This window comes from Garra rufa, chromosome 19 (assembly GCF_049309525.1).
Source record: "Garra rufa chromosome 19, GarRuf1.0, whole genome shotgun sequence".
Taxonomy (NCBI): Eukaryota; Metazoa; Chordata; class Actinopteri; order Cypriniformes; family Cyprinidae; genus Garra; species Garra rufa.
Genome location: NC_133379.1, coordinates 37,863,907 through 37,887,616, shown reverse-complemented (window position 1 = coordinate 37,887,616; position 23,710 = coordinate 37,863,907). Strand labels below are relative to the sequence as shown.

General features: G+C 35.1%; 3 protein-coding genes across 3 annotated transcripts in view; 1 reads left to right on the top strand and 2 right to left on the bottom strand.

Annotated features, from left to right (window-relative positions):
* The window catches only part of ark2n (arkadia (rnf111) N-terminal like PKA signaling regulator 2n), a 36,451-nt gene extending 29,640 nt beyond the window's left edge, over nucleotides 1-6,811 (bottom strand). Inside the window, exons 1-2 of the mRNA XM_073824572.1 lie at nucleotides 6,675-6,811; nucleotides 564-1,325 (exon numbers count right to left, since the gene is read on the bottom strand). Coding sequence (XP_073680673.1) covers nucleotides 564-1,254 — 691 coding nt within the window. The 5' untranslated portion in view covers nucleotides 1,255-1,325; nucleotides 6,675-6,811. The remainder of the gene's footprint in view (nucleotides 1-563; nucleotides 1,326-6,674) is intronic.
* Nucleotides 6,812-6,920: 109 nt separating this feature from the next.
* haus1 (HAUS augmin-like complex, subunit 1) lies at nucleotides 6,921-13,102 on the bottom strand. The gene is made up of 9 exons (XM_073825215.1): nucleotides 13,005-13,102; nucleotides 11,215-11,389; nucleotides 10,999-11,134; nucleotides 9,870-10,004; nucleotides 8,829-8,952; nucleotides 8,672-8,737; nucleotides 7,807-7,878; nucleotides 7,183-7,230; nucleotides 6,921-7,055 (listed from the first exon to the last, which is right to left on the bottom strand). Exons 1-9 carry the CDS (start codon nucleotides 13,023-13,025, stop codon nucleotides 6,996-6,998), a joined length of 837 nt encoding a protein of 278 aa, XP_073681316.1. The 5' UTR covers nucleotides 13,026-13,102; the 3' UTR covers nucleotides 6,921-6,995.
* A 1,577-nt stretch (nucleotides 13,103-14,679) lies between these two features.
* Nucleotides 14,680-20,894, top strand: atp5fa1 (ATP synthase F1 subunit alpha). Its single transcript, XM_073824230.1, has 11 exons — nucleotides 14,680-14,832; nucleotides 15,538-15,613; nucleotides 15,725-15,894; nucleotides 17,177-17,350; nucleotides 17,611-17,777; nucleotides 17,861-18,161; nucleotides 19,707-19,931; nucleotides 20,011-20,118; nucleotides 20,194-20,338; nucleotides 20,430-20,580; nucleotides 20,668-20,894. Exons 1-11 carry the CDS (start codon nucleotides 14,773-14,775, stop codon nucleotides 20,744-20,746), a joined length of 1,656 nt encoding a protein of 551 aa, XP_073680331.1. The 5' UTR covers nucleotides 14,680-14,772; the 3' UTR covers nucleotides 20,747-20,894.
* Nucleotides 20,895-23,710: the final 2,816 nt, after the last annotated feature.

Sequence of the window (23,710 nt, the reverse complement as noted above, 5' to 3'; positions counted from 1 at the left end):
TTTTTTTTAAATCTATTAAAGTTTAAATAAAAAAAGTTTAGTCAGTAAGATAGGTAGATTTACCCTTTATTAAAATTCATATATTATTAATAAAAAAAATCACAGTGATAAAAAAAAAAAAAAAGAAAAAAAAAAAACTACTGTAATTTTACTGGCGCATATACATATTACTGTTAAATTGCAAAACATGGTCAGCGCCGATAGCCTTTTGGGCAGCGCGCCAACATACAGCGCTGTTGTGCTCCGGGCGTCCCGTGTTCGAATCCCGACTCGAGGACCCTTCCCGATCCCGCCCCCCATCTCTCTCCCACTTCGTTTCCTGTCACTTCTGATCTGTCCTATCTCAAAAAATAAATCTAAAAAAAAATAAAAAATGGTTTTAAATCTGTTTTATGAATAGTTTTTATGTAACAAATAAATAATGAATATTTGTGGATCATTGCAGAATCATCTGAGAAACAACCATGATGCATCAGCGAATCGTTTTGCTCAGAATTAGTTTGCGACGTATGCGCATCCACACGAAGTAGCCTAGACAAAATGCTATGTGTGTTTTCAATTACCTGGTGCGTGAGAGTTGATTGTCTCTCCCTCGTTGTCGGACGAGGCCGTTAGCGGCGAGGATGATGAAGAGTGGGCTGTGATGTCGCTGTCGCTGGTGCTGCTGTCCTGGAGCACGTCAGGTTTGCGTCTGGCCGCCGCCTCGCGTTTCTGCCGCAGCTGTCGCATGCGCTGCTTCTGCTGCTGACTCCGCGGACCTCTGACACGAACACGGCCGTTCACCTGCTTCTCCTGGCAGCGGTTCTTCTTAGCCGCCATTGCGACGGAGGACGTGTCGCTCTCAGAATGCGAACGCCGCGACTTCCTGCCGGCGGTCTGAACGGGCACGGGCGCTTCCTCCGCCGACGAAAGTGTGTCGGAGTCTCCCAGATGACCAGAGGAGGACGGCGACCGCAGGCAGACGGAAGAATCGCTGTCTTCCTGCGCGCAAGACTGAGCGGCGGCCGGAGGCGGGTCTGTTTCTGACGGCTGCCCAGGGGCGGAGTCTCTATGAAGCTCCTTTAATAAGCACGGCATGGAGAGCAAGCCGGGGGCCGGCTGTTTGTCGGGACTCTGCGAGCTGATTGGCTCCTCGCACGCCGGAGAGCTGGTGGGCGTGGTCTCTTGTCTCAGAGACATGTCCTGCTCCTCTGTTGTGGCCCCGCCCTCTGAAGGGCACTCAGGGAGCTCGTTGGCCTTCTGGGCATCAGTCATCTCTGGAGGGCGGGGCCAGGGGCGGAGTCTCTGAAGTGGCAGTTGAAAGGCGATAAACAGGGGCAGTTGGCCTGGAAAACAGGAATCGCACATCAGCTGATAAATGTCAAAATGTTTACATGGTTATGTTCGGTTTCTCATTATTTAAAGGAGGAGTTCACTTCCAGATCGGAAATTTATGGATAATATACTCACCCCCTTGTCATCCTAAATTTTCATGTCTTTCTTTCTTCAGTCGTAAAAATTACGTTTTTTGACGAAAACATTTAAGGAATGTTCTGCATGGACTTCTATGGTGCCCCCGAGTTTGAACTTCCAAAATGCAGTTTAAACGCAGCTTCAAAAGGCTGTAAACGATCCCAACTGAGGAAGAAGGGTCTTATCTAGCGAAATGATTGCTTATTTTCTAAAAGAAAAATACAAATTTATATACTTTTTAACCTTAAATGCTCTGGTTTAATAAAGTTAGGGTATGTCAAAAAACTCCCATTTAATTTTCCCCTTTCAACTTTAAAATTGTTCTACATCAACGTTTTACTTTTTTTTTTTGTAAAGGGCGTTTGATCTTCTTCGCACGTTCACTTTGTAAACACTTGGTTGGTACTTCTGCAGCGAAGCAGGATTTTGAAGTTGGAGGAGAAAATGAGACAGGAGTTTTTTGACATACCCTAACTGTATTGAATCAGAATATACAGAGTATACACAAGATGAACATTTGAGGTTAAAAAGTATATAAAATGTAATTTTTTATTTTTTGTTTTAGAAAAAGGCAGATCGTTTTGCTAGATAAGACCCATCTTCCTCGGCCGGGATCATTTAGAGCCCTTTGAAGCTGCATTTTGGAAGTTCAAACTCGGGGGCACCATAGAAGTCCTCTATATGGAGAGAAATCCTGAAATGTTTTCCTCAAAAAACTATTTCTTTATGACTGACGACAGACATGAACTTCTTGGATGCCAACGGGGCGAGTACATCTGTACATTTTTGTTCTGAAAGTGAACTACTCTTTTAACCACTACTGGGATACAGTGGCTTTGGGTAACCAACCAGATTCTGACCTTTTTACATGCCATCGGACTCCAATGCACAATGCTGCATTTCACAGTTTCACAAGAGAGCCTCGCCTTGAAACCGTTTCAAAACTTCATGTGCATAAACAAATTTTTGCTGCGATCACGTGTTCGAAGAGGCACAATGCACGAAAACTTACAAATGTGACCCTGGAGCACAAAACCAGTCTTAAGTAGCACAGGTATATTTGTAGCAGTAGCCAATAACGCATTGTATGGTTCAAAATTATAAATTTTTCTTTTATGCAAAAAATCATTAGAATATTAAGTAAAGATCGTGTTCCATGAAGACATTTTGTAAATTTCCTACCATAAATATATCAAAACGTAATTTTTGATTAGAAATATGCATTGCTAAGAACTTCATTTGGACAACTTTAAAGGAGTTTTTCCTCAATATTTTGATTTTTTTTTTTTATATAGTTGTATCTCAGACAAATATCATCCTATCCTAACAAACATACATAAATGGAAAGCTTACTCATTCAGATGATGCATAAAGCTCAATTAAAAAAAAAATTGACCCTTATTACTGGTTTTGCAGTTCTAGGTCACAAATATGGTTTGCTATATTAAAAATAATTCAGTAGAGAGCAACTTGTACACAATATATTTAGGACTTAGATCTCAATATTTAGATAATAAGTCTATGACTAATATATAAATATTCATGACTTTGAGCTATTCCATGACTTTTTCAGGATGGAAACACTCACAATTTTAAAATTCTCTCATAGGTTTTCCATGACCTGTAAAACAAAACACTACACACCTTTCCCTAAGGAAATTCACCTCTCCATAGGGCTGACTGTGATTTCCACAATGTGAAAAACATTGAACCTCAGAATCCACTCATAAAAATGGAATTCACTGTATAACGCAGAACATCACTGAACTTGCCTAATTTTGGATGAATAAATCAAAAGCAGGTCAGTACACTGAAATCAAAATATGATATGGACTAGTGTGTGTAAATATTTAGCTGCAAAGATTCTATTTAAATATGAATTCTGCATGTTCTGTGTGAATTTAATGGCACAGACCGCTAGCAGTGTTTTTAGCCTCTGCCGCCTCGAAATACAAGTACATGAACAAAAACAAACTCTAGAACTGTTCTGAGCATTTTACCTTTTCTTTTGAGAAAAACTATCGAGATATCATATACAAACAGAAATTTACAGGACTTCACAGCATCCCGTCAAAATAAAAGTTTGGTTTAACTTGAAGAAATAGTAACAGAAATATTACTTACTATAGTGATAGCACTATTACTACTACTAATAAAATTATTAAAACATTATTTATAAGGAATATTTACCAGAAAAAGATACTTTTTTAAAATAAATAAAGTAAGTTGAATTTATTTATTTTTGATTGAAATTTAATAAAACCTTTTAAATGGAATCTAGAAAATTAAAAAAAAAAGAATCACTGAATGTGAGGCAAACATTTTATAGGGCCATAAAAATAACTTTTGTTTAACTTTTAATAAATTTGAATTTTATTAATTAGACAGGCTTTTTGATTAATATTTTTTAGTTTAACCATTAAAACAGAGTCTAGAAAAATTAAATTGGACAAAAAAAAAAAAAAAAAAGGAATCCAGAAAAATTAAGAGGAAAAAATGCAATTTGGTGAAGAAAAAAAAAAAAAAGTAAGTATTTCATAGGGCCTTCAAAAAAAAATAATTCTGGTCAAACTTTTAATAAATTTGAATTTGATTAATAAAACATTATTTTGGATTATTTTTTAGTTTAACCTTTAAAAGTCTAGAAAAATTAATACTGGAAAAACTTTACAAATCCAGAAAAAATACAACTATTACAAAGATATTTCACAAAAAAGACATTTAGTGATAGTTGTTTACGAGTCGCTTGTTTGTCCTGAACGATTAAACTGCATGCTGTTCTTCAGAAAAATCTTTCAGCTCCCACAAATTCTTTCGTTTTTGACCATTTTTTGTGTTTTTGAATGCTTTCCAACAATGACTGTATGATTTGAGATCCATCTTTTCACACTGAGGACAACTGAGGGACTCATATGCAACTATTACAGCAGGTTCAAATGTTCTCTGATGCTTCAGAAGGAAACACAACGCATTAAGAATTTGAAGATCAGGGTAAATTTAACTGATTTTGTTTTCTGGGAAACATGTAAGTATCTTCTGTAGCTTCTAAAGGGCAGTACTAAGAAAAATAAGAAAAATGTACACATCCTCATTCCATTCAAAAGTTTACACTAGGGCTGCAACGATTCGTCGACGTTGTCGACAAAAATCGATAATAGAAATAGTCGACAATGAATTTCATTGTCGATGTTGTCGCCAGACATGTTTTCTCTGACCGAGTGAGGCATCTCTCTGCCGAGAGTCGCACATAGGCATTAGCTTCTATGCTGAGCGATAACATACAGAAATGGCGGCGTCCAATGCACTGAATGCAGCAGCTGCGCGTACCAAAACACGCCCGTTTCACACATACTCCGTCTAAAGTGCGTATTTTTTTTCCACACCCATGTTAACGGATTACAACGTTCACAATGTACGGACTGTAAACGCGTTCTGTGTGAGCGCAAAACGAGTCCGTGCTGCTTCTGCACCGCATACGTAACGCACACGGACTGTAGACGCAATGCAGACTGAGTATGTGTGAAACAGGCATAAAGTTTGGGAGCATTTTAGCCTGCTACGGCGAATAAAAAGATTACCTGCATGGTTTGTAAAGCAGTCCTTGTGCATCACGGCAGCACCTCTGTGATGCACGAACATTTAAAGAGAAAGCACGTCGGACAGTTAAATGAAACCAGTTTGGCTGGCCTCGGTAAGATTTAAATAACATGGAAGCCAATACGTTTTGTTTTGGATATACATGTTTGTTTACGGTATTATTGCTGCTGATGTGCCTGCCCCTGGTTTGCAGGAAGAAAATGTTTACTTGATTTTAATTTATTTTTTCTTATAAAACAAATGTGCCTGTCCTTTAAAAAGATTATAGAGTTTCTTAATTTATGCATTTATGTCTGTACTGACCGATTATTGTGCCTAAATGGTTTTAGACAGGGCATTTTTATTTACTTTTAGTATGAATTGGCCTATCAGCAGCAAAGTTCAATAAAATATGCATTTTTCATTGAAGTACCCCCTTCTTTCTTGTATTTACTATAATTTTCCACATAATTAAAGCAATCTCATGCTAAATTTGAGAAAAATTGAATAATTATCCGATTAGTCGACTAATCGTTTCAATAGTCGGTGACTAGTCGACTATTAAAATAGTCGTTAGTTGCAGCCCTAGTTTACACCTGCCGGCTTTTAATGCATGATTTTTCCTTCTAAAGCATCAGAGAGCGTTTGAACCTTCTGCAATAGTTGCATATAAGTCCCTCAGTTGTCCTCAGTGTGAAAAGATAGATCTCAAAATCATAGTCTTTGTTGGAAAAGGTTCAAATACCAGAACTACTTTTTAATTTTGATAAAATACATAACTTTTTGCAGATTCTGCAAGGTGTAATGTAAACTTTTGACTTGAACTGTATATGTTGCACATGTAAAAAGACATTTTCTTATTATTGAGGACCAAATCTAACTTCAGATTTCTGTATAGGACAATGGATAACTAACTTTAGTATCATAATTTTAGACACCCATCAAAATGAGAAGTTAAAATATACATTCTGAAAGCTTCTTCCAAAGGATTTTCCTGTTTCAATACAACAAAACCTGCAGCGTCCATAGCAATTTGGAGAAAACTGTGGTTACCATGGTCAATTTAATACGAGTTTCCATAACATGACTAACGTTAGTTTCTCTCGCAGGCCCCTTGAAACACGAACCAGGCATCATCAATGCATCATGTATGAAGCAGGTCGATGTTAATGACGCATGCAACCGCCTGTTTATCAACCCGTCTTGTTTGCAATTAATACATATAAATGCACACTTCCTCAAAATCCCAGAATGACTTTATAAGTAGTAGTGCGTGCATGCAATTCAACGCAAGTCAATGCATTAACGCAGTTATCAAAATTAACACAATACCACGCCTAAATAATAACAGAAATTGGAAAATAGCGAAAATAATGTTGCACCCTGCTAATAAAGACACTGCAGCACAAACACTCATCCTGCGACACTGTTGCTGGAACACTTTCAGTCTGGAAGCTGCACAACTGCTGCACTTTAGCCGCTAACCTTACATTTGCACGCTGCGTGGATATTACACACGTGTATGCATGAATAAACACGTGCATTAATTAAAGCGAAAGTAGGTTTGGGTCAAAACTGCAGTGGAGGCTCAAAATGGAAGGGCGCAGTGATAAGAGCGCGCTCGATAACCGACGGCGGCCGCTTACCTGGTTCAAATCTGTCCTCATGTGTGTGTTCTCTGGAACATCTCAGGCTCACAGCACCATATTCATGAGGAAAATATGGAGTCAAGTGGAATTGTATGGAATAGCTGCTATGTGTTCTCGACTTTCCGACCGCTTTAGCACAGTTTGCTAATTTAAAATGTCCCCACTAGCCGTCGCTGGAACAAATGTGTGATCGTCATTTCCGCTGCGGCGGAGTCGGGGAAAACAAAAGGCGCCACTGTCAGATTCGGAGAGGAATTGCGTTTATTGCAAAAATGGCACAAGTTCGAAGTCACATTTATTAACATGCTTGTTTTATTTTTATCGTGATAAAGTGTTCATGAAGTCCACTTTCCGCTCCAGCTGGGCATCCAGGGCAGCCTTGGGGAAAAGAAAATGTTATTCAAAAAATGACTATTTCTAACAAGGTAAAAATAATATTAGAAAATAGAATTAATAAATGCAAAAATTAAATAATAAATAAATAAAATTGTGAAGCAAAAATTACCAGCTCTCGTTTAGCTTCCTCGATTTTTACCCGCGCAAGAGCTGGACTCTGGGGGAAAAAAAAAAAACAAAAAGATACAACGTTAATGAAAATGAAAATTAGTGTAATTTTAGTACAGACTTAGTTTTTAAAATATATTTTCTGTTTTTATTTTAGTTAAAAGTTTTAGTAGTTTTGTTTTGGTTGGCATTTTTAGTTATTTTAGTAAACCATTTAAAGCTAAATTATTTCATTTATTTATATATTTTAGTTAACATTTATTTTAAGTAAGAATTATATATATATATCATTTTTTTTAATTATTAACTATTTTTTATGGTTTTAGTTTAACTGTGATAACCCTAATAAAAACTGGCAAAATGGGTAAAAGATTGACGATAGAATTTTAAAACAATTAGCAATTATATATATATATATATATATATATATATATATATATATATATATATATTATACGTGGATATGATTATTTTATGTGCATTTGTGCTATGACAAAATTGTTCATATTTATTAAACAACCCACACATCAAACAACAAAACCAAGGAGTACTTTCTTATGCAAAACTTAAATGATGGCCTCAATCTTCAATATAATTCTGCAATCTTAATATAAATTGTACTTACAGGGCTCAAGTCACTATACGGCTCTAGTTTCTTCTTCAAAGGTAGTGTTTCCTCTTTCAGAGCTGCGATTTTCTAAGTATAGAATAAAACATGAGAAAATGGGGGAATTAAATTTCATACCAGCTTGTAAGTGCAATTCTGTCACCTATTCATTAAATATATATATTTTTTACTTTTATGGACAGAAATAAGAATAAGCGCTCAGTGATGCTTCAGAAGGAAAAAACATGCAATAAGAGCCGAGGGTGAAAACTTTTGAACAGAATGACGATATGTAAATTTTTATTTTTATTCTGCCTAAATATCATTTGACCTTCAAATTCTTCAAATTCAATTCAACAAGTTTTCATCCCCGGCTCTTAATGCATGTTTTTTTCCTTCTGAAGCATCAGTGAGTGTTTGAATCTTCTGTAATAGTTGAATATGAGTCCCTCAGTTGTCCTCAGTGTGAAAAGATGCATCTCAAAATCACACAGTCATTGTTGGAAAGGGTTCAAATACACAAAAATGCTGAAAAACCAAAGAATTTGTGGGACCTGAAGGATTTTTCTGAAGAACAGCAGGCAGTTTAACTGTTCAGGACAAACAAGGGACTCATGAACAACTATCACTAAACTAAAAAAAACACAGTTGTGGATTCAGGTTTCTCTTGTGCACTATATGTGAATGTCTTTTATATAAAATATCTTCTTCAGGTCAGTACTAAATAAAACAATTTGGTAAAATAATTCACATTTTGCAAATTCTGCAGAGGTTATGTAAACTTGTGACCTCATATGTATATGCAGTTTATGTAATCTGCCTCAAATGTACATTTCATTTCAGTAATTATGACATTGCATTGGTTTGTATTCTGGTCAGTTACCTCTGATAACTGCAGGATGGCCTGATGGGTAAGAGAATCCTCCATCTGCCGTGAGTCCAGCTTTTCCTGTTACAGATGCACAGATTCTGTTTATATAAGGCTGCATGAAAGATATGAAACTATAATTTGATGACTTGACATAAATGGTGACATTCACCTGTGCAATCTTATTCCTGCAAGAGAGATCTTTGGATTTATTCTTCATGAAATTCATGTTCAGAAGCCTCTCCTCCGCCGTAGCTGCTTCCACCTGCTGTATTTGTGTGATCTTCATCAAATCACTGGAAAATAAATTCACATTTCAGATAGTAAATAAATAAAAATAAAATACAAATGAAGAAAAACATAAATTAATATAAATTAAAAAAAATATTACAAAATATCAAATCGATTCGATAAGTTTATTATACATTAAAAAAATGATTAAAATAAATAAAAATTAGATTAAATATCTAATGGTACTAAAACATATATTAATATTCATAAAGAGAAACTAATTATCTCCCAGATATATTTATATTATTTTTAAGACTATAAATTGGGTGTTTATAAAACATATATGTGACCCTGGACCACAAAACCAGTCATAAGGTTAAATTTGACAAAACTGAGATTTATACATCATATGCAAGCTCAATAAATAAGCTTTCTATTGATGTATGATTTGTTAGGATAGGACAATATTTGGCTGAGATACATCTATTTGAAATCAGAAATCTGAGGATGCAAAAAAATCAAAAAGACTGAGAAAATCACCTTTAAAGTTGTCCAAATTAGGTTCTTAACAATGCATATTACAAATCAAAAATTACATTTTGATATGTTTACAGTTGGAATTTTGCAAAAAATCTTCATGGAACATGAACTTTACTTAATTTCTTAATGATTTTTGGCATAAAAGAAAAATCAATAATTTTGACCCATGCAATGTATTTTTGGCTATTGCTACAAATATACCCCAGCGACTTAAGACTGGTTTTGTGGTCCATGGTCACATATGCATTTAAAGTAAACATGAGAACAATCATATTTGGAGGTTCATGGCATCTAAAAGACTGAAAACCTCTTTTTTAGACACATTTGTGCAGTTTTTCTTAGTAAGAAGACCTAAGAAAGTTGAATAAATGACAGATAGAAACCTTCATTAACACAAGAGCAGCAGTGAGAAATACATAAATTATCTTTTGTGTTTTCTTACCCCTGAAGTTTTTTCCGAAGAACAACTGTGGCAGTCATTTTCTTCCTAACAGCAGAAAGTTCCCGCTGCAACCTCCGGTCTGTTTTCTCTGCTTCCAGCACGTCATTGGTCAGTTTATTGATTGCAGGCATATAACTGGACAGCCAAGAGTGTGATATCAACCACAAAACTCATAATGCAAATATCAGACTTAGTTTAAAAATTCAGGGTTTCAGGGTTAAGATTAGGATTCAGAACCACAATGCACTTAGCTCTTAACTCAGGCACATGCCTAAATCATCTCTTGCATGTAATGTAATAGATGTACACTACCATTTAAAGGTTTTTGAACAGTAAGATTTTTAATGTCTTTTGAAGAAGTCTCTTCTGCTCACCAAGCCTGCATTTATTTAATCCAAAATACAACAAAAGCAGTAATATTGTGAAATATTTGAACTATTTAAAATATTTCTATTTAATTTAATATTTAATTGATAGTTTTCTATTTGAATATATTTTAAAATGTAATTTATTCCTGTGATCAAAGCTAAATTTTCAGCATCATTATTCCAGTCACATGGTCCTTCAGAAATCATTCTAATATGATGATTTGCTGTTTAAGAAACATTTATTATTATTATTATTACTATCAGCATTTATACGGAAAAAAGCTTTATAGAAATTAATACTTTTATTTAGCAAGGATGCTTTAAATTGACCAAAAGTGATCATAAAGACATTTATAATGTTACAAAAGATTTCTATTTCAGATTCTTTTGAACTTTCTATTCATCAAAGAAACCTGAAAAAATTCTCCTCAGCAGTTTTCAACACAATAACAATATTAAATGTTTTTTGAGCAGCAAATCAGAATGTTAGAATGATTTCTGAAGGACCATGTGACTGGAGTAATAATGCTAAAAATTCAGCTTTAAAAACACAGGAATGAATTACATTTTAAAATATATTCAAGTAGAAAACAGTTATTTTAAACAGTAAAACTATTTAAGACTTTTCCAGTTTTTTTCCTGTACTTTGGATCAAATAAATACAGGCTTGGTGAGCAGAAAATACTTCTTTAAAAAACATTACAAATCTTTTGACTGGTAATGTATATGATGCTTTTATGATGTGTAGCTTGTTATTTTACCTCCCAAGTGATGTGTCTCTGAGCTTGAGCACTTCGGCAGTTCCCTCCAGCGCTGACAGCAGGTCTACTGTGGGTTTGGAAAGTGCTCCAGCCTGAAGCCCTACTGCCTGGAGAAGCACTTCTTGGAGATGTGCTCCTGTCATGGACAAGCAGCTCTAGATTAATATGTATTAAGTGTATCTACAGCACTATTAGCACGTCTTATTAGAGTCTCACCATCGCTGCTGTACTCCTCTGTTTTCTGCTCATGATCTTCAATGAGCATCTCAGCCTCTCTGCATGTCATCTCACTGCTTTCAGCAAGCTCATGCAGAATCTCCACAGTGCGTGTGTTCACTTCAAACTCTGGGACAGGCTGCTGCCCGAACACCTTCCTGAGCCACTGGGTCACCTGAAATGACATGACATACGCAAATGCACTGTAAATGGTTGATGCAAGAGTTTTGAGATTGAAGAACTGATATTTCGTCACCTTAGAATTAGTTTGTTAGGATAGGACAATATATGTCGGAGGAGATACAACTATTTGAAAATCTGTAATCTGAGGGTGCAAAAAAAATCTAAATATTGAGAAAATCGCCTTTAAAGTTGTCCAAATTAAGTTTTTAGCAATGCATATTAAGCAGTCTTGTTACAAGACTTGTTACACTTTTATCATACTTACAAGCTCTGTTGCACTATATTGTTTACATGGTTTGCACTCTCTACCATGTGCCCTTACTTGTATATTGTATTTTTCATTTTTATATATTATATGTTTATTTGTATTAATTCTAACTTTTGTATTTAATGTTGCTTTTTGTATTCAATGTTACGTGTATGCACCATGGGTCTGAGAGTAACGCAATTTCAATTCTCTGTATGTCCTGTACATGTGGCAGAATTGACAATAAAGTTGACTTTGATATTACTAATCAAAAATTAAGTTTTGATATATTTACAGTAGGAAATTTACAAAATATATCTTTTTTGGAACATTATATCCTAAAGATTTTTGGCTATTGCTACAAATATACCCAGGTTTTGTGGTCCAGGGTCACATATGTCTTAAATTGCTGGGGTATATTTGTACCAATAGCCAAAAATACATTGTATGGGTCAAAATTATTGATTTTTCTTTTATGTCAAAAATCATTAAGAAACTAAGTAAAGATCATGTACCATTTTTTGGTAAAATTCCTACTATAAATATATCAAAATGTAATTTTTGATCAGTAATATGCATTATTAAGAACTTAATTTGGACAACTTTAAAGGTGATTTTCTCAATATTTAGATTTTTTTGCATCCTCAGATTCCAGATTTTCAAATAGCTGTATCTCAACCAAATATTGTCCTATCCTAACAAACCATACATCAATAAAAAGCTTATTTATTTCATATGATGTATACATCTCAGTTTCTCTTTCCCCCATTGTACAATATGTGTATGTGTTGTAGTAAGCAATGTGTTGCAGGGGAATGATATTTAAAGGCAAAGTTGTCCAAATTAAGTTTTTAGCAATGCATATTACTAATCAAAAATTAAGTTTTGCTATATTTAGGAAATGTACAAAATATCTTCATGGAACATGATCTTTACTTAATATCGTAATGATTTTTGGCATAAAAGAAAAATGTATAATTTGAAGCCATTATGTGTATTTTTGATGGTTTTGTGGTCCAGGGTGACATATTCATTTCATTTACGATTATAAAGAATACCATACAGTAACTTACATGTTCAAAAACATAACAGTGGCATGGTATTTTTGTACTTTCTATTGTTTCGTTCACATCTACACAAGGACGTGATGCATAAGGCGTACAATATTAAACACACGACATTTGTATTAATCAGTATATGCATCTAGTCTAAGACTAGCAAGTGTATTTACTGCAGATAAACACAAACAACGGAACTGCAGTGAACATTTACGCGTTGGTGAAGCAATTTACATCTTATGCAAGATTTTATTAGTTTAGCGTAAATAACTTTAATGAATTTTAAAAAGAGAATAACTCACGATTTTGCTTTTCTCGCACATTTTCCCACTAACTGTGAGTCATATCTTAAATTTACTTCACATAAAGTTCAAGAGAAACATCCCGCCACTGAATTTGTTCTTCTTGTTCCGGTGTCTCAAAGCGCGTTTCTCATTGGCTGACTGAATGAAAAATCGACCAATGAGATTCTGGGACGCAGACGCACCGCCCAATTACATCGAACAAAACGCTTCACGGGAATATCAGGGAAAAATAAATATTTCATTAATAATTATTGATATATTCACAACCAGTCAAAAGTTTTTGAACAGTAAGGTTTTTAATGTTTATTAAAGAAGTCTCTTCTGCTCAACAAGCCTGCATTTATTTGATCCAAAGTGCAGCAAAAACAGTAAAATTCTGAAATATGTTTACTTTGTAAAATAAAATTGATTTGTGAAATGGACCCCCTCCCCCCTGTGATTTCAAAGCTTCAATTTTAACATAATTACTCTAGTCTTTAGTGTCACATAACTCAGAAATATTCTAATATTCTGATTTGCTGATCAAAAAGTATTTATTATTATTATGTTGAAAACAGCTGAGTAGATTTTTTTCAGGTTTCTTTGATGAATAGACACTTCAGACGAACAGCATTTATTTGAATTAGAAATCTTCTGTAACATTATAAATGTCACTATCATCATTTTTGATCAATTTAAAGTATCCTTGCTAAATAAAAGTATCAATTCCTAAAATTTCTTACCCCCTCAAAATATACTGGCTCCAAGCTTTTGAACAGCATAGTGTATAATGTTACAAAAGCTTTTTTCAACTGTTTTTAATATTGATAATAACAATAACAAGTTTTTGAGCAGCAAATCAGCATTTTAGAATGATTTCTGAAGGATCATGTGACACTGAAGACTGAAGTAATGATGCTGAAAATTCAGCTTTGATCACAGGAATAAATTACATTTTAAAATATACTCAAATATAAAGCAGTTATTTTAAATGAAAAAAAAATATATATATATATATATATATATATATATATATATATATATATATATATCACAATATTGCAGCTTTTGCTGTATTTTGAATCAAATAAATGCAGGCTTAGTGAGCAGAAGAGGCTTTAAAAAACATTACAAATCTTACAGTTCAAAAACTTTTGACTGGTCGTGTAGATTTTAACAGTACAATATTTTCGTTTAAACATTAATTTAAGCTCAGCGTGTTTTTAAAAGGATAACCTTTTAACACTATGAATCTAAATCAGCAAACTGTTTTATTTCATAAACCCTACAGACATACATAAATACACAAATAAATTTAAATAATTAAAATAGCTTTAAACGAATTCACATTAACTATTTAAATGTATTAATAATACATATAACAGTAAAAATATATTTTTTGTTAAATAATAAATAATTAATGTTGGCCAGAATTCTTTCACTTTCTGAAAAGACGTAACGTTAAGTCATTCAGTCATAAACTATGCGCTTTGTTTCACTGTTGTATATAAGCGTCTGATAAATGCATTAATGTAAATTTTTATTTTTATTTTTTTAAAGCAACACAAACGCTGTTTAATGGACATAACCTTGACTTTATGTTATATTTTAAATGTACAAAAATATCTCGCGTCGTCCCGACGAACTGCATCCGGGTCTGTCGCTGACCTTTCCTATATGAGCTGCGCTCACGACCTCCATTTCCTTCACTCAGCTCCTCGCGCACCAGCCGGCCGCAGCAGGAGGACACAAGCTCGAACTCCAGCTACACTAAATATCCATAAACATGCTCTCCGTTCGCGTCGCGGCGGCTCTGGCCCGCACCCTGCCCAGACGGGCCGGATTCGTAAGTTCATTTTGTGGTGTTTCAACTAGAATACAGCACGGAGCCGGTGAATGTCAGCGCTTGTAAATGGCGTGAGGTTGCGCGTCGCCATCTTGCATTATGTCGGGCCTGCGTATGCTGCGTTTCATTTAGCTTTATTTGTCGTTTTCAGCTACAGCTACGTGTAGATTAAGGGAACTGAATCTGCTTTTTTTGAAAGTATATTTAACATGCAAAAGAATGGAATTGCGTGGTTCGCAAGGTTGTGATCAATGAATGACATTCCCCATTGAAGGTCAGGAAATGCTAACGTTACTTGGGTGGATGACATGTCAGTTGTCATTGGTTTTACTACGTATTGCGTTTTTAGTGTTTAATGTTTAAGTGCATCTTTATATATTTTAATTTGTGTTGCACTAAAGTTTATCCTTCATTTATGCGGAAGCTTGGATGACATAATGCTTTGTGCCGCATTATGATTACTAAAAGCAATCAGATCATGATTTATTGCAATTTGAAGTGTTACGTATCCACGCTTTGATTTCGTATTTGCAATTGGTCTGCTTTTAAAATCTCATTTATAAGCAGAATGGGTTTAGCTGTAGTGACGTGTTTGTTGATGGCCTATGAAGGTCAAGGGCTCACATGCAACAAGCTTGGATTTTAATAGTGGAACTTACAAACGTTATCATTGTAGGTTTCTAACCAATTTATTTGCAATTGCAGGTTTCCAAGAATGTTGCTGCTGCGTGCGTTGGAGCAAAGAACCTGCACACTGCTAGACCATGGCTGCAGAAGACAGGTTATTAAATAAATTTAGCTTGTTTTTATTTGAAGCTTTTGGATTATTGTAGTGTTTTTTTTTGTTATTTTCAGACATGCATGCTCAGAGCACTTTGCATTATATTTTCAGGCACAGCGGAGGTGTCCAGCATTCTGGAGGAGAAGATTCTGGGAGCCGATACTAGTGCTGATTTGGAGGAGACCGGCCGTGTGCTGTCCATCGGTGACGGTATCGCTCGTGTGTACGGCCTGAGGAACGTGCAGGCTGAGGAGATGGTGGAATTCTCCTCTGGTCTGAAGGTGAGATTGCGAGGGGTCGAGACATTGTGGGGGAAGCCATCAAGGTGTCCAGATGCTTCAAGATCATTATGATGGTATCCTTAATGCATGCAATAAACATAGTCTGAGATGCATGTTTTAGCAACGTGTGTGTTTATAAGCAAACCAGTCAAGTATTGACACATTTTTGCTACATTTTATAGTTTTCTAAATATTCATAGACTTTTAATGTTTAAGTATTTAGTCTTTTTAGAGTCTTGACAAATGTATTAATACTATAAAATAGTGTAGCATAAATTACAATAAAATTGTTTGACTAGTTAAATATTTTTAGAAGTTGTAGAATAAGTAGGATTCTTTAAAATTATAGCAGTCAAGACCGTAAGATTTGGAATATGTGTTCAATTCAATTTTAAAAAGTAATGTATTCCTGTACATTTTCAGCATCATTACTCAAGTCTTTAGTGTCGCACGATCCTTCAGAAATCATTCCAATATGCGGATTTGTTGTTTAAGAAACATTTTAGCAAATTTTTTTTTTTTAATGAATGAAAGATCCTAAGATCAGCATTTTTCTGAAGAAAAAACACTAACTTTTGTAACATTATACAAAAAGAAATGATAGAAATACTTTTATTCAGCATGGATGCTTTAAATTCATAAAGTCATGATAAAGATGTAATTTTACAAATTTTTATCTTCTGAGCTTTCTATCCATCAAAGAAACCTGATAAAATTCTATGCTGCTGTTTTCGACGACGATAATAAATGCTTTATCAGATTATTAGAATTTCTGAAGGATCATGTGACTGGAGTATTGATGCTTAAAATTTAGCTTTGAAATCACAGGAATAAATAGATTTTAAAACATTAAAATAAAGCTTTTTTTTTTTTTTTTTTGAATGGTAAAATATTTGAAAGCTTTTTTTTTTTTTGCTGTACTTTGGATCATCTAAATACAGGTTGGTGGGCAGAAGAGACTTAAAAACATTAAAAATCTAACTTTTGACTGGTAGTTTATAAGTGATCTTTAATCCATTTAAAATTTGTATAAAGTTGAGTATAAATCTGATGAAATGGATAAACCGTTTAGTTTGAATAATTATAAATGAAATTCTCTTTGAATAATGGTTTTAAATATAATGCAAAAAATACATTTTAAAAAATCTGATTGGTTGAAATGGTACACTTAAACAAAATAATTAGGTTTTAATATTTAAATTATAACATGTGATCCTGTCTCTATTCTTTGTTAACTGCTGGGTTTTTTTAATACTTAAGACTGTTTCTTTTCTCTCTATAGGGCATGTCTCTGAACTTGGAGCCTGATAACGTTGGTGTTGTGGTGTTCGGTAACGACAAACTGATCAAGGAGGGTGACATCGTTAAGAGAACAGGGGCTATCGTGGATGTACCTGTCGGAGAGGAGCTGCTCGGCCGTGTTGTGGATGCTCTGGGAAACCCCATTGATGGCAAGGTCTGACCACCAACTGGATACTTGCATAGCTTTAGCTCAAGGGTCTCCAAACTCTGTCCTAAAGAGTTTAGCTCTAGCTTGCCTCAACAGACCAGCCTGGAAGTTTCTATCTTTCCTATTAAGACCTTGATCAGCTGATACAGGTGTGTTGAATTAGGGTTGGAGTACAGTGGCTGTCCAGGACCGAGTTTGGAGACACTTTTAGCTACTTTTGAATTTCTTGTTTTGAGTTGACTAATCTGTCTGCTTCTCCTCCAAAGGGACCTCTGGGCTCTAAGGAGCGTAGGCGTGTGGGACTGAAGGCCCCCGGCATCATCCCCCGTATCTCTGTGAGGGAGCCCATGCAAACCGGCATCAAAGCCGTGGACAGTCTGGTGCCCATTGGCCGTGGCCAGAGAGAGCTTATCATTGGAGACCGACAGACTGGGTAAGATGAAGTGACTTGATGAATGCAATGCAATTACTTGCTGCTTTTAGCTTGGTCATGCATTTAAATTGTTTCCCCCTCAGCAAAACCGCCATTGCCATTGACACCATCATCAACCAGAAGCGCTTCAACGATGGCACTGAAGAAAAAAAGAAGCTGTACTGTATCTACGTGGCCATTGGGCAGAAGAGATCCACCGTGGCCCAGCTGGTGAAGAGGCTGACAGATGCCAATGCAATGAAGTACACCATCGTGGTGTCCGCTACCGCATCTGACGCCGCTCCCCTGCAGTACCTGGCTCCATACTCTGGCTGCTCCATGGGCGAGTTCTTCAGAGACAATGGCAAACACGCCCTCATCATCTATGACGATCTTTCCAAACAGGTGAGTGTTTACTGATGCTCTGTGGGCCGAATCCTGCATGATTCGGTATTCATTTCAAGGTGAAAGATTGGATTGGTGTGGGTTTGCCATGTTGAACTATAGAAATTGGCTTAAGCGAACTCATCTCCAATATACTGGTGCAAATATCAAAAGTCAAGCACCATGGCCTTTTTTTTTTTTTTTTGTCCCCATATTTTATAATAAAAAAACCTGCATGATTGATCATTAATAAAAAAAACTAATTGTGTAAAGGGGCCCCCCCTTTTTGTTTAAAAATATATAGTCTTGCATGTTCCAGTTTGAAGTGCAGCAGTTTGCTCTTAGATATATGCACAGCTGGTGTTTGTGTTTGGTTCACAGTAAATGCTGCATCATGTGAACTGCAGTTCCTCTGTGTGAAATGCTTTAATGTGCATTTAGGAGTCAATTCAATAATCACTTTAATATGCATTTGCAACATGCACCAGAAGTGCTTCTCAAAAGAAACTAATGGTTTTCTGTCATACATTTATAAGTAATGTCTAGTGAAGAATTTCAAATGGCCATAAACTTTACTTGCAATTGTACTATAAAATCTATTTGTTAAATGCACTGAGATAAAGTATAACAGTAAAATTTCTTAATTTATAGCAGTCTTAGAAATACAGATTTTTGGCTAAATTGTGCAGCACTATAAAGAGCCAAAAAATCTGAAAAAAAGTTACCTTTTTTTTTTTTTTTTTTTTTTTTTTTTTTAAGTAGCTGTTACATTTAAGTACCAGATACAATTAGGTTGCATTTAAAAATAAATACATTTTTATGCTTCGATAATAGGAATTATATAGTCATCCAAAAAAAGTAAAAGTTAAATTTTAAGCTGCATTTAATTTTGTCACATTAACATTTAAAAGTTACATTTAAGTTGTAATTTAGGAAAAAGATTAATTGTGTAATTACACTTAATGTAAATTACAATTAAGGTACAGTTACATTTTAAATTTGAGTTGCATTTAAAATTACAATTATATTTAACTCTTTCTTTTAAATCTAAATTAACTTTTAGAAGTTAGTTTCATTTAAAGTTTACAGTTATAAAAGTTACAATTAAGTTGCACTTAAAATTTGGTTACACTTTTAAATTAACTTTTAAAAATGGCAGTTATATTACATTAAAAAGTTAGTTACAATTGAAAGTTAATTTAAATTTAAGTTACTTTAAGAAAATTACAATTAAATGTAATGGTTGCTTTAAGTGTAAATCGAACCGTTATATTTTTAAAAGTTAATAATTAAGTTCATTTTAAAAATTACAACGGTTGCTTTTTAAAAGTTACATTTAAGAGTTGGTTTAATTTTAAGTGACATTTTAAAAATTACAATTAAATTAAAATGTAACTTATAAAAATAACATTTAAATGTATAAATGTAACAACCACCAAGTTCCTGCCTTAGATGCTCTCCCAACTTAATTGGATGCATCCTAGGATGCCCTTTCAGTTGTAACAAAAGAGTTGACATGTTTGGAGTTTGAATGCAGAAAATAATGCTTACCTTTGCTCTCTTCAGGCTGTTGCCTACCGCCAAATGTCCCTTCTGCTGCGTCGTCCCCCCGGTCGTGAGGCCTACCCCGGTGATGTCTTCTACCTGCACTCCCGTCTGCTGGAGAGAGCGGCCAAGATGAACGACAACTTCGGTGGTGGATCCCTCACCGCCCTCCCCGTCATCGAGACCCAGGCCGGAGATGTGTCCGCTTACATTCCCACCAACGTCATCTCCATCACTGACGGACAGGTGAGCCTGCACACAAGCAGATCTTTCGCACAATCAGTGATTCGATTCCCAAGCTGATCTTCTCAATCTCTCGGTGCAGATCTTCTTGGAGACAGAGTTGTTCTACAAGGGTATCCGTCCCGCTATTAACGTGGGTCTGTCTGTGTCCCGTGTCGGCTCTGCTGCCCAGACCAGAGCCATGAAGCAGGTTTGTTTTGGCTGCCATTTGATTCATTTCAGCTCATTTCCTTACGAAAATGGTTCTAAAACAATGTTTGACTAGGTGGCTGGTACCATGAAGCTGGAGTTGGCTCAGTACCGTGAGGTGGCCGCCTTCGCCCAGTTCGGTTCTGATTTGGACGCCGCCACACAGCAGCTGCTGAACCGAGGCGTGCGACTCACAGAGCTGCTCAAGCAGGGCCAGTATGGTAAGTACACTACTGCCCCCTAGTGCATAGGAGGATAGGCTCACTCAAACTGCTGGTTTGTAATAACTACTGTTTCCTGTGCTGTTTTAAGCTCCCATGGCCATTGAGGAGCAGGTGGCTGTCATCTACGCTGGTGTGAGAGGACACTTGGATAAGATGGAGCCTAGCAAGATCACCAAATTCGAGAGAACCTTCCTTCAACACGTCCTCAGCCAGCACCAGGATCTGCTCGCAGCAATCAGGTAAGCAGTTTGGTCGAAGAAGAGCCAGTGAATATTGTTCCTGAGCTAAATGTGAATCACTAAATGTTGCTACTCTTGTGCTTCCAGGAACGACGGTAAGATTTCAGAAGCCTCTGACGCAAAACTCAAGGAGGTCGTGCTCAACTTCCTCTCAAGCTTCGAGTAAACTTTGTTTCCCGTGTCGCTAATGTTTTGTCCTTGTTTGCATAGTGCTTATGCTTAAATTTATACAAACCCTAAAGAAGAATTCAAGTGGCACTTGATCCTCAATGTACAGAAATCTCCTAACCGAGAATAAAGTGTTCCCAACTCCAGCTTTGTTTCTCTGCATTTATTTTGTGTTTGAATGCTGTTGAGTGAATCTCACTTTCACCTAGGAGTTAATTACATTTACAGGTTATCCGCAGATCCTTAAGTCTTGATGTTTTCCTAATATAAGGCCTTAAAAAGACTTGAGTCTTAAATTCAGTTTCGATAGGTCTTAAAGAGTTTGCCACATTTCCGCTAAAATCTCTTCAGCCTTCATAACTTAATTTAGGTCCTGATGGAAAATATCAGGTAAAGCATAAAGAAAACGCCGTTCTAACAGCGTCTTTACATCCATTTGGACTGCTCCCAGCACCCATACTGTAAGTGCACGATAATAGACACTCATGCGAAAAAAAAAAAAGTGCGGCTGGAATGACCGCAGTGTCTAACGGACTGAAGATTTTTTTTTTTTTTTTTTTTTTTTTTTTGCTCCTCCTGCGGTAGTTACTGCGTCTTCAGACAGAATTGCAGGAGCAGAAAACAGTTCAAGCAAGCTTTTTTTTTTTTGTTTGTTTGTTTTCTGTATATAATGGTCTCAAATATAGTTTGAGCTAGCTGACCGCCAGCCTTGGATACTTTTAAAATGTATTTTTCTTGCCCGACCGAACAAACAGTCTGATTTAGACTGAAGTGACACAACCAGCGATGCAACGAAAGGCAAGAAAGATTCCTATTTTAATACATTCAACGTAAACCGCAATTGATAATGGATAGCGTATTTCTGGTCTATTTGTGACATTTATTACAAATATATTACTTTATTACAAATGAAAGAACCACACTTTGGGAACAACTGAAAATGTATAGTTTATTTATAGCATGATCTAGTTCAGTAATATACCAAGGGAGCTTTTTGCTGAATATTCCCACGATTACAAATGTTACATTCATTTTAGTTTAATAAACTAGTCATGTAATGTTACTTTTTTTTTTTTTTATACAAAGTTTTTACTGTTTTGTTCTGTTTCACCAACGACAATAGTTCCAAACAAGGATGACAGCGGAAGTATAGCACATTCTCCAAGCAACTTTTTACCACCAACTTAAATGATTCAGCGTTTTGCTCGAATCAGTTGAAATAACTCTCTCATTAAGTGACTTACCGCCACCTGCTGGTAGCTTAGTATGTTTAAAAGTATATGCATCCCCACCCCAACATTTATAATTTGTAAACATATTTTATTGCACTTTTAATTTAGCAGTGTAAATGATGTAAACTGACTGCTAACAGCCATATAGAATTCAATAAATAGCAATAATTTCAAAGGTGATGCATGCATTTCAAAAGTAAAAAAGGCCTTTATAAAGGTAAATGAAATATGCAGATTTAAGATATAAAAGCTAATGAAGCACTGATGAAAATATAGCTTTCGAATAAATTGTTTACATCACCAGATATCTCTATGTGGTACTTTTATGGGGACATTTGTGTGGAATAGTATCTGCTGATATGAAAAGTTCACTGTATATCCCAATAATATAATTTATGACAGACATGAAATTTTGTTTACTTTTTACATTAAACACGTAATATATTGTGTATTTCCATTACAGGTTTAGGTCTTAAATTTCATATAAGGTGGTATTAAAAAGGTCTTAAAGTCTTAAATTTCACTTGTTCATATCTGCAGAGACCCTGATTTAGCAGATGCTTTTATCCAAAGCGAGTCACAAAAGAGGACAATGGAAGATATCAAAAACAACAAAAAAGCAATAACATGCAAGTGCTATGAGTCTCATTTAGCCTCATGCAGCACATGTATCAAGCTTTTTTTATTATATAATAAATAAAAATGGAACAATAAAAGCAAGCTAGTGTTAGAGGCCTAAAATAGATGGAATACAAAAACAGAGAAGCTAGTGTTAGTTTTTGTTTTGCATATAGCTATGAAATGCTATAATATACTTTTTATAAATGGCAGAGTTCAATTTCTTATTCAAACTAGTAAGTTCAATTATGAATTTCATTTTAAAAATTTAGTAATTTATCCTTTATGCATCAATTTATTCCACATTTTTTCTTTTAATATGTAGCTAGTGTTGTCTTCTAGCTTTGACTTTCTATTTTTTTTTTTTATATATAGTTTCACTTTGTGTGATTACTAATGTTTATAGTCTTGGCAGATTTTTTATAAATGTTTGGTTTCATGGTTTTTCATTTGGGTGCTTTTTATTTCAGTTAATGCTTTCATTTAGTTTGATCATACTAGTCTGACAATTTAAAATGCAAAGCCGATTTGCTGTGCTTTTGTGTTTGACTGAAATTTGAGTCAAAATGAGAATTTGAGGTTTGAGAGCTAAAATCTGGGACTTTTTTTTTTTTTTTTTGAGACTGATGGTTGCATTGCCTGGAAAAATGAAAATGGTTTGGTTTGGAATTGAGTTTTTTTTTTTTAACTTCTTAACCTAGTTTTTGACTGTCTGCCATTAGTTGTAATATGGTTGAGGTCATTTCAGTTCAGTCCAATGTCACTTCAGGGCAGTTACACATATTCTACCGCTAGAGACAGTCAAGTAAAGCTCTTCTCTACTAGTGTTGTGTTTTATTACTTCACCACCAGGTGGAGACAGTTGACTTCAGCAAATGGGTGATTCTAGAAATGTAGGTACATTTGGTGTCCGAGGTCATTATTTTTCTTTCTGAGTGTCTTATAGCCGAAAATCATGATTTCTTTTCCATCATGTATAATTGTGTAGTCAATTTTATTGTACTTTTCTTTTGGTAATATTTTTTTTTTTTTTGAGCCCCAAAGAGTCATTTAACGAATTCTACAACCTTTTTTTATTTTTTTTTATAAAAACATGTGTTCGTAAATCTTGC

Excerpts from the sequence above, each read along its gene's own strand:
- haus1 (XM_073825215.1), bottom strand. The coding sequence starts at position 13,025 with ATGTGCGAGAAAAGCAAAATC. Across the intron at positions 8,738-8,828 it reads GCAGGAATAAGATTGCACAG|GAAAAGCTGGACTCACGGCA; the intron begins GTGAATGTCACC and ends CATCTGTAACAG. Across the intron at positions 7,879-8,671 it reads CCATCCTGCAGTTATCAGAG|AAAATCGCAGCTCTGAAAGA; the intron begins GTAACTGACCAG and ends TTCTATACTTAG.
- atp5fa1 (XM_073824230.1), top strand. The coding sequence starts at position 14,773 with ATGCTCTCCGTTCGCGTCGCGGCGGCTCTGGCCCGCACCCTGCCCAGA. Across the intron at positions 14,833-15,537 it reads TGCCCAGACGGGCCGGATTC|GTTTCCAAGAATGTTGCTGC; the intron begins GTAAGTTCATTT and ends TTGCAATTGCAG. Across the intron at positions 18,162-19,706 it reads ATGACGATCTTTCCAAACAG|GCTGTTGCCTACCGCCAAAT; the intron begins GTGAGTGTTTAC and ends TGCTCTCTTCAG.